Below are 9,088 nucleotides of genomic sequence, written 5' to 3' on the forward strand. Positions count from 1 at the left end.
GTTTCCACCTCAGAGACATCAAAAATACCCTAATGCTTTTTTTCTTTTTTTTGTTTTTTCATAGCAAAAATAAACTATTTTGTAGAGAATAATCTCAGTTCTTCAATTAGCTCCTCTTTGCTAGTTCTCAAGGAATGACTTAGTTAACAATTAAAAACATGACTACAGAAACTAATAATACCTATAAATTGTAGGTTTACAAGGAAGTAAGGTAGGGGTTTCAGTATTATTAGTGTTAATAAAAAGTCATTTTAAGCACTAGAAGCAAAAAATAAACCATTCAGAACAAAAATTACTGAAAAATAATACCAGTCTACATTTTCTTTCTATGGCAGCTTCTGACAGATGAGATGTGTTTGGTATTCTAGTCCTCTGGCTCATATCTGAGGATTTAAAAATAAATAATAATAAAAAAGTAATAATCATTAAAGCAGAGTAGAAAATAACCCAAGGGACATTTGGCCTCTAAAGAAAATCTGAAACCCAAGTATTTGATTACTCCCACTAGTGTTGCATCCCTGTCAAGGTTCACTGCACGACTTGGGACACAAACATCTATATTTTTTAGACTATTTTCTCCTTTTAATATCATCCAATTTACCCAATAGCTGAATGAGGGAATGACCAGGAACCCACCCACAAATTCCAAAATCCAGGCAGAAACTTAAACAGAAGTTTTCAGTTCCGCCTCTGCGCTTCTACAGTGCGGCCCTAAGGCACCCAGGTTGCCAAAGCTTGCCCGATGTTTGCAGAGCGAGTCCATTAGAAGAACTGGATTGTCAAAAATGAGGGAGCAGCCTGCTGGAAATTCTTCTTAAGAGAAAAATCTAGAGCCTGTTTTACAGATGGCTTCACATTTATCAAAACAGACCAGGAGCAAAACACAGATTCAGAACAAGGATCAGAGAGAACTGCACCACTTACTTGGAAAGCTTTTTACGTAGGTCCTTTATCTGTTCATTCTTCTTAGTGAGAATCTCTTTCATGTTTCGGTAGGCAGCTGTTTGCTGAAATTTCTTCTCCAATTCCTACATAATAACAACATCAACATATTATTTACATATAACAAAGAGCAGACTAACATGCTGCTTAAGAAAACGACCACTTGCTTTTCCTCCTCAAGTTGCAGAACAGTCGTTTCTCTTTCAAATTTAAATGAGATTACTGGGAGAGACAGAGATACCCTGACTTTATTTTCTAACGAAATCAGGCTGAAAGTCTTCTGGCATTAGGAAGACACTTTTCATTCAAAAAATTCTATGCAGAAAAATGGGCAATTTTTAAGTACTCCTCTAGTTACAAACACAGCTAGCTATGGTTTTGCCATTTTACGTGTAACGTGTTTTTCCACTGAAGCAACAAAAATTCACAGGCACGAGCGTGACCCAGTGAACTCCGCATCCTGTAGTGTACACTTGCTAAATTGCTCATCAGTTAAAATGGGAGTAGGGAACTCATCTTTACAGTAGAATATAATGCTAACCTTTTGAGCTGTGGAGAGCTGGTCCTGGACCTTAAGCAAGTCATGTTTTGTTGTCACCAGGTTCTCTTCCAAGAATTCTTGGTTTGCAGTAGCATCATTCAAAGTCTTCTCAAAATGGCATTTCAAAGCTGCCACTTTATTCTCGAGTTCAGTGATATCCTGGTTCGTGTTAGTCTTCAATAGAAGAAATATTTAAAATATGTCAAATGCAAGAGAAGAAATATTTAAGATGTCAAATGCAAAATTCCACATAAAGTGGGCACATCCTAATTGTTAATAATTATGCTCATGTTATTCCTGTAAAGCCTAAATTAGAAGTGCTTTAACTGGGGAAAAAAAAAAATCATGAAAGCACTGATTTATAACTTCAAAATCCATCTAATGTCCAACTTTTCAAGGTGGCTGGAATGTCTTCTCTGCCAAGTCAAAGTTTCAAGTCCCGGTACTTCACTTTTTTAAGAATTAGGTGAAGCCACAGGATGAAACTTATCACAAGAAGTGTTTTTCCACTGAAGCAACAAAAATACAGAGGCATGAGCGTGACCTAGTAAACTCTGCACCCTGTAGTGCACACTTGGTAGATTAGTAATCAGTGAAAACATGAGTGTAGATCTCATCTTTATATTACAATAAAATGCTAAGTTTTTGAGCATAGAGAAACAGCAAATTACAGTTTAAGATCTGAATGCCTGTGGTATAATGTATTTTTAAAGCAGCTAAATACCCCAGGCATTTCAAAAGCCGTCAGTGTAATACAGGTAAGAAAGGACAAAAGCGTTAGAGCTCGTGTTATGAACCAGGTATCAGCACTGCACTGTTCTCGGATGCATTACAAAAAGAATTTCCACAGTTGGTTTTGAAGCAACTTTCCTGTTTCCTTGTGAGGAAAAACAACCTAAACTCTTCCAGCCATCAGTTCTGGGTCACAAAACATTAAATTAATGTAACTGTTCTATGGATTTTCACTTAAAAAACCCCCACCTCTTAGGTTTAAAAGCTCAACTTCCAACTCACAAAAGCATAATGATTCAGGATGAGGCTGAAAAAAGCAGCACCTTAAAAGTGACAAAAATCTAAACCGGAGGAAGCTCTGCTCTTTTTTTTCCTATGTGGAAGGTAAGACTTGAGCACAGGAAACCACTTGACAGCAGTACCTGTACAGAAGAAAAGCTTATTTTGGATTTTGAGACCTAGTCCAAGGGTGAAAAACAAACAAACAAACAAAAGCGCCACATCGCATGATGCTTCAGATCAGAACAGATGGTGATCACTTCTCTAAACAGTGACCTAAGTCAACCACATAAAAACTCTAAATATCCAAGTTAAACTGATCCAGCAGAGCCAAACTATGGTTCACACTTGGTGTGTGGAACCATATCAACCATGTTTAAACCAAAAAAAAAAAACCAAAAAAAACCCAGTCCTTAAGCACCACATCTTTTTTGGCAAGTGCTTGTTTGTCCAAAGAATTTGAAAACCACGGCTCTAAGGAGCAACTGGGATCCTATGATTTTATTGACACCCATCCTTTGAAAATATGGAGTGAAACCAGATAAAATTCAGCATTTTCTCCAAACAACTAATAGTTTTATTGCTTCAAGCAGTGCGATTCAGCTCTGTATCTACTAGCTAGTTTCAACAAGTATATATGTGTAAACAGAAAATGTAAAAGCTGGAGAGGAAAGCAACCAGTTGCAGCGAGCAAATTATGATGTGAAAGCTGCAGATACTCAGCAGCCCCGACACAGAGGCCAATTCAAGTTTAGCCAGAAAAACAGAATGAGATTTGGTTCCAATCTTTTACAACTACAAATGCTATTATTCAGGATTTAATAAACCCTTAAACCTTTAATAATTCAAGGCTTATCAAAACAGGTAAAGAAAGTATTTGCTGTGACCAATAAATAAAACTCTTTACTAATTAAATAATATTATTGAATACAGAAAGTTACCCGATAAAATTATAGCATATTAAGAAAGCCAAGTACATACCATAAACCATTTAGAAAGCAAAATAAAAAGAAATCAGAATTACAGTATGAAAATAAAAGTGGAAAAGTTTTATGATATTGAGCTTCACTTCCAAATCTGTAAATACTTCAAGACTTTTAAAAAGTCAGTTCCTCCACATCATGAGACGAAAGTGCTCTAATACTATTAAAAGTTTGAACCTAAATGTTTTAAATTTAATAAATAATCATGAACAATCTTCAGAAAATCCTAATTCTCGACAAAGTAAAGTACAAGCTTAAAAAAACCGACTAAGGTGACCTGAACAGATTTCGTATGTGCCAACCTGCCTGCACGACTTCTGCCCTCTTGTGGTGTTTCTCCATGGCAGCAACTCACCATGTTTCAACCCTCGTTTAGCAAAAAGATTAAAAACCTCGAGTAGTGAAAAATAAACGGTGAACCGCTACGGATAGTACACTGCTACGGGCAGAACTACATTAAATCAAACATTTGCCACCTGATCTATCATCACTGACATCTGTAGCAAAACTTCAATTTATGTTTAAGAATATACCACACCAGACATTTACCTGTAAGCAATAAGGTTTTTAAAATCTGAAGTGAGAAGCAGCAAGTCTGGCTTGTCCATGTCAATACCGAGTGTGACAAACACTTGAAATAATTAGTGGCTTACTGTCGCTATAAAAACCAGGTCAGAATAGGAACTGTGGAATACGACTTCCTGATCGCACCTGGAATAACACTTTCTAATAATAATTTATCACGGTCTATGTGACACAAAAGACATGGCATAATGTCAGCTAACGTTCTGGATTATCTGCTGACTGACGGAAACTATGTCAGCAGGAGCGTGATGATACTAACTTGAACTTCTGTGTTTGCCAAAAAAGAAATGCACTGCAAGGACCAACTTTTCAGATATAAAGGCCACAGTTACGTGAAACATGGGTGGTGGAAATCTTAATTATATTTACCTTCTGGTCTCCTTGGATCACTTGTAAATCCTTCAGTGACTTTTGTAGCTTGGACTTCTCATCTAGTGCAGCTGTAGCCTGTGATACATTGAAAAAGTAAAACCACAAAAATGTATTTTAATGGAAAACAGTAGAATAATAACCATGGAATTCTTATTTAGATATTTAATAATAAATACACAATTCTTATTTAGATATTTTTTAGTATGTAAGCAGCATTAAGTATCTAAGCTTACACAGAATTTACCTGTGTTTCTATGGTCTTGAGTCTGGTCTTCAGTTTTTCATTTTCTTCTTGGAGACGAGCAACTGTCTTCAGGTTAATGAACAAGAGAAAGTTTTAGTGCATACGTGTTCTGTGTCAGAAAATAACTGTGTTTTATCAGTCAGAGTAAATTCACCATATAAACTGAATTATTTTTAAGGAAAAAAAAAGACATCAGATTCACAAAACTTGCTGTGAAACAGATTTTGATTTTTTTTAAGAGAACTACATTAAACATAAGAATAAATAATTACAAAGTCCAAATAGTCTTTGCAAAAGGGAAGGTCAATATTGCAGTATGTGTTAAGAGACCATAACTGTACAAGAAATTTAAGATGCTTTACAACAGTTATTAATTCATTAGCATTGTACTTGACATTCTGGCATATGTTGCCTTGACTTTGATACAGTGACAGGCACATTATACTAATATTGCAGTACAGCTACCCAGGTCTGTGGAATAAGCAGAAAGGTCATTGGTCACGACTGCACCGAAAGACAAGTTCTTACCTTGTTTAGCAGCTCTGACCCACCTTCATTTAAGGGAGCCAGTTTTGGTTTAATGAGATCTGCACTGGGCTAAAAAGAAATAATAAAGTTTAAAAAATTGAACTACACAGATTTCTAGGAAGAAAAGTATTCCTTTAGTCTGTAAAATAACTATTCACAGTCAGTTCAGCTTTCTCCAGTAAAGCAAATGGATGACCTTTTATTTCGAGTTAATTTTTTACTGGTACCACGGCTCTTAAGCGATATACTTCACTTTCAGATACAGTTAAACAAAACTACTGCACAAAGACATGACAGGGTTGCAAATTTGAATTGATGAAAGACAACCGATGCTGCAGCAACCAAAACACACAAAAGAATGGTGCCTGACATTGCCTCTTTAAGCAAAACAGGAAAAAAAAATATTTCTGTGATTCTAAGAGTAAAAATAATTTATACAACTCCAAATAACTTTATTTCAGTATTAAAATATAATATATATTAAATAAATATATCTTTACCCTAGAGATCAAATAAGGTACAACTATGATCATATGAGATAAGCTGGCATCTTCTAAAGTTTTGACTCCACTCAAGGACAAGCAAGTGTCCCAGCTCTGCTCCAGTCTCCCGGGGGAAGGGAACCAGGAGCAGACACTCCAGCACAGCCTTGGGCTGCCTGACTTTGGGATAAGGATGACAAGGCATGTTCCAGCTACATGGAATCTGTCCTCTGGAAACAGCCAAGGCAATTCAGTGTGAGCCTTAGTGCAGAACACCAAAATGCTACTTTTTTGGAGACTTTCAAAGATTGTTTTGATGAATGGTGGGGGTTTTTTTTGTTGTTTTGCTTCTCCCTCTTAAGCACAAAGAATCAACACTAAGTATTTTAATCATCTATCATGACTCCACATGGCATATGGTTTGATAAAACTCTACCTTCTTGTTTGAAGATGTAAAGTCTGACTTTTCAAACTCAGCAACCTGTTCCAGCAATTCTCTTAAAAAGAAAAAAAAAAAAGGGAAGCATTTATTTACTCAAAGAGCTATGCTATGACACACATTTTACCAGGCTGATGCTACGCTCTTTAATGCATGTAGGATTCTCATTAGAAGCACAGAACAAAGTCCTATGCAAACACAATTAATGCTATGATCATGTCACGCAGTGGTACAGTATATGATTTAGAACTGGAAGATGTATCATTCTTGATTAAAATATAATCTACTCACACAACAAAGGCTTTTCAATCAAATCCTATCACCTGTTCTTAACTAATTAATTCAGTAGGAATATTACCAATAAAAACATCTTTGGAATTACTGTGCCTTGCAACTATATAGATGGAATACTCAAAAGTAACCTGCCATTGATATAACAGTAAAAGAAGAGGTTTCTACATTCAGGAAAATAATGCAAACAGTCAAAACTTTGAAGTTTTCTTATTATTTAAAGGCATTCTGTACAGTCCAATACAATTTACCGATTCTCCAGCTCAGAGACTTCTGTCTGCAACTTAAGGTACCACTTCTCAGCCTGCGAAAAGAGCTGCCGCAGAAGCAGAACATTGGTGTAAGTGGTATTTATGAGCTCTGACTCCACTTCGCTGTGTACAACAGTCTGCAGCCCATCTAGCATGTCCACCACCTCGTCGACTGTGAAGGTTTCCTCAACAAGTCTAAACAGAGCAGTCAAGAAGAGCCATTTATGAGGAAGGTTAACAATTTTGCATTGTTATGAGATCTCACTACACAGATATCACACTTATATAATGAAATATCCTTCTGAAAAAAACCACTCTAAGTAGCTTTAGATGAAAATGGCACTACTAATCAGTTACTCTATTTAAATTCTCTCTCAGAAACGTTATGATCACAAATATTACTTCAGCTACAGTCTTGCATCAAATTCAGACATCAGAAGCAAGATATAAAGTAACACCATGCTGTTGATATCTATGTTAATTCCCAAGAATTTACACAGCTTAGTTTTAATGGGATTTCACTTGTAACATTTGCAAAATTATGGGGTCCTTCTTCCTCTCTAAGAACATACAAACATAAAGAGAAGAAAGTCATCCCATAAAGCACTTAAACCTTCACTTGCTGTTAGCACGTTTTGCTTTATTCTTTCCCAGAACCACCCGCCATGGTACCTGCTGTCCTTAAGGTCCTGAAAACAAGAATCCACTGTTTTGAGACACAGTCCACGCTTGAAACGAGCAAAGCGCATGTAGTTGATCACTTCATTCTGGTGGTGCTCATTAAGGCCCAGCTCTGCCTGTGGATAAGGATATAAGCACCAATATACACTGAAATAAGTAAAAAGGAGCATAAGTATTGCAAAGACTTGCCTTCTGACTAGTTTATGTGCTTGCTATAGGGCTATCATCTTAACTAGTACGTTAAAAACTAACCATAATTTCATATGTGTAAACTGTATATAGCTCATTTAAGCACTTCCCCATTAAAAGCAAGGGAAGTAAGTCCTCAAGTGATCAGTACCCTCAAGAGAGTCACAAAAAAAATCAGAGGATCAGAACCAGAAGGACTGTAGAAGAAAGGAAGCTCTTGGATAAATTCATATTTGTTTTACAATGTACTTGAATGACGCACCTTGTGTAGATGTACTAACAAAAATACACAGGAAAGACTGTTAGGTTTCTTTGCCAGTTTATAAATCTTAAGGCCTCTTATATAAACTTAAACAATAATCTGAACTTGTTTCTCAATAGCCTATTGCCCAGAAACAAATATTCCCAGGGCAGATTAAGAAGGAAGTGCTTTTAGACCCAGCTAACCAGCCCTTCTGCATATGCCTCTATTTCAAAAGCAAGAATATCGGCAGGGTCAATTACATTAGAATAAGTCTTGCTCGTGCAGGTGGCACAAATCACGAGGAGGCCCAACAGGGTACAAATGGGGCTTTATCAGCACAGTCCCTGAAAAGCTGATGCAACCATAGGTGAAGCCCATTTCATTTACTCCGATGTACTGAGTTAGTGCTGCCGGTGTTAGAGACAGCAACTCAGACAAAATTCTGATCACCTCGCCCTTAGTAATCCAAGTGCACAGGGCAGCTCAGCGAAAGCGCAGTAACGCGATAGCTGGATGAACAATACTGAAAACACGAGCACAGATCTTGACGGCCTGTTGATTAAAGGCCATCTAGGAAACTGCAATGGCAGTAAAGAAAACAACCTCTCAGTGCAAAGTCTGATGCCCCCCACAAACTCCCACATCAACAGAGCTGGTGAAGGTCTGGAGAACAAGTCAGATGAGGAGCAGCTGAGGGAACTGGGGTTGTTCAGCCTCGAAAAAAAGGAGGCTGAGGAGAGACCTCCCTCTCTACAACTACCTGAAGGAGGCTGTAGAGAGGTGGCAACCGGTCTCTTTTCCCAAGTAACAAGCAATAGGACAAGAGGAAACGGCCTCATATGGCACCAAGGGAGATTTAGATTGGATATTAGGAAAAACTTATTTACTGAAAGGGTTAACAGGCATTCGAATGGGTTGCCCAGGACAGTGGCGGAGTCCCCATGCCTGGAGACAGTTAAGAGTTGTGCAGACACAGGGCTTAGGGATAAGGGATATGGCTTGGTCAGGACTTGGCAGCATTAGATTAAAAGACTGGATTTAGTAATCTCAAAAGTTTTTTCTGATCTGGACGATTAGAAAATCTGGACGATTCTGTGATATTGCAAATGCGGGAACACAACAAAAATCTCAATTAAGGTTCTCTGCCGCTGCTGGATCTCCTTCAGTTTGGAAAGGTTCTATTTGCTGCAGACAGAACACAACACATAACGCAGCACCAGCGCCGAAACCTCGCAATCCGGAGAGCAGCCTCAAAAGGCAACTAAACCAAAGAACACTCAGGCAACGGGGACACGGGGTCGTGTC

General features: G+C 37.7%; 1 protein-coding gene across 1 annotated transcript; it reads right to left on the minus strand.

The window, feature by feature from the left end:
• Positions 1–364: 364 nt before the first annotated feature.
• LZTFL1 (leucine zipper transcription factor-like 1) lies at positions 365–7,461 on the minus strand. The gene is made up of 10 exons (XM_009875967.1): positions 7,342–7,461; positions 6,670–6,864; positions 6,125–6,185; positions 5,207–5,275; positions 4,679–4,744; positions 4,432–4,509; positions 3,689–3,703; positions 1,484–1,657; positions 925–1,028; positions 365–383 (listed from the first exon to the last, which is right to left on the minus strand). Exons 1-10 carry the CDS (start codon positions 7,416–7,418, stop codon positions 365–367), a joined length of 858 nt encoding a protein of 285 aa, XP_009874269.1. The 5' UTR covers positions 7,419–7,461.
• Between the last annotated feature and the right edge of the window lie 1,627 nt (positions 7,462–9,088).

The sequence above is a fragment of the Apaloderma vittatum genome, unplaced genomic scaffold (assembly GCF_000703405.1).
Source record: "Apaloderma vittatum isolate BGI_N311 unplaced genomic scaffold, ASM70340v1 scaffold14169, whole genome shotgun sequence".
Lineage (NCBI taxonomy): Eukaryota > Metazoa > Chordata > Aves > Trogoniformes > Trogonidae > Apaloderma > Apaloderma vittatum.

What these genes read in the sequence shown, in the direction of transcription:
- LZTFL1 (XM_009875967.1), bottom strand. Translation starts at nt 7,418, where the DNA reads ATGCGCTTTGCTCGTTTCAAGCGTGGACTGTGTCTCAAAACAGTGGAT. An exon ending in GGTCAGAGCTGCTAAACAAG is followed by an intron (nt 4,745 to 5,206) that starts GTAAGAACTTGT and finishes ATTAACCTGAAG; the next exon opens with ACAGTTGCTCGTCTCCAAGA. An exon ending in TCAAGACCATAGAAACACAG is followed by an intron (nt 4,510 to 4,678) that starts GTAAATTCTGTG and finishes AATGTATCACAG; the next exon opens with GCTACAGCTGCACTAGATGA.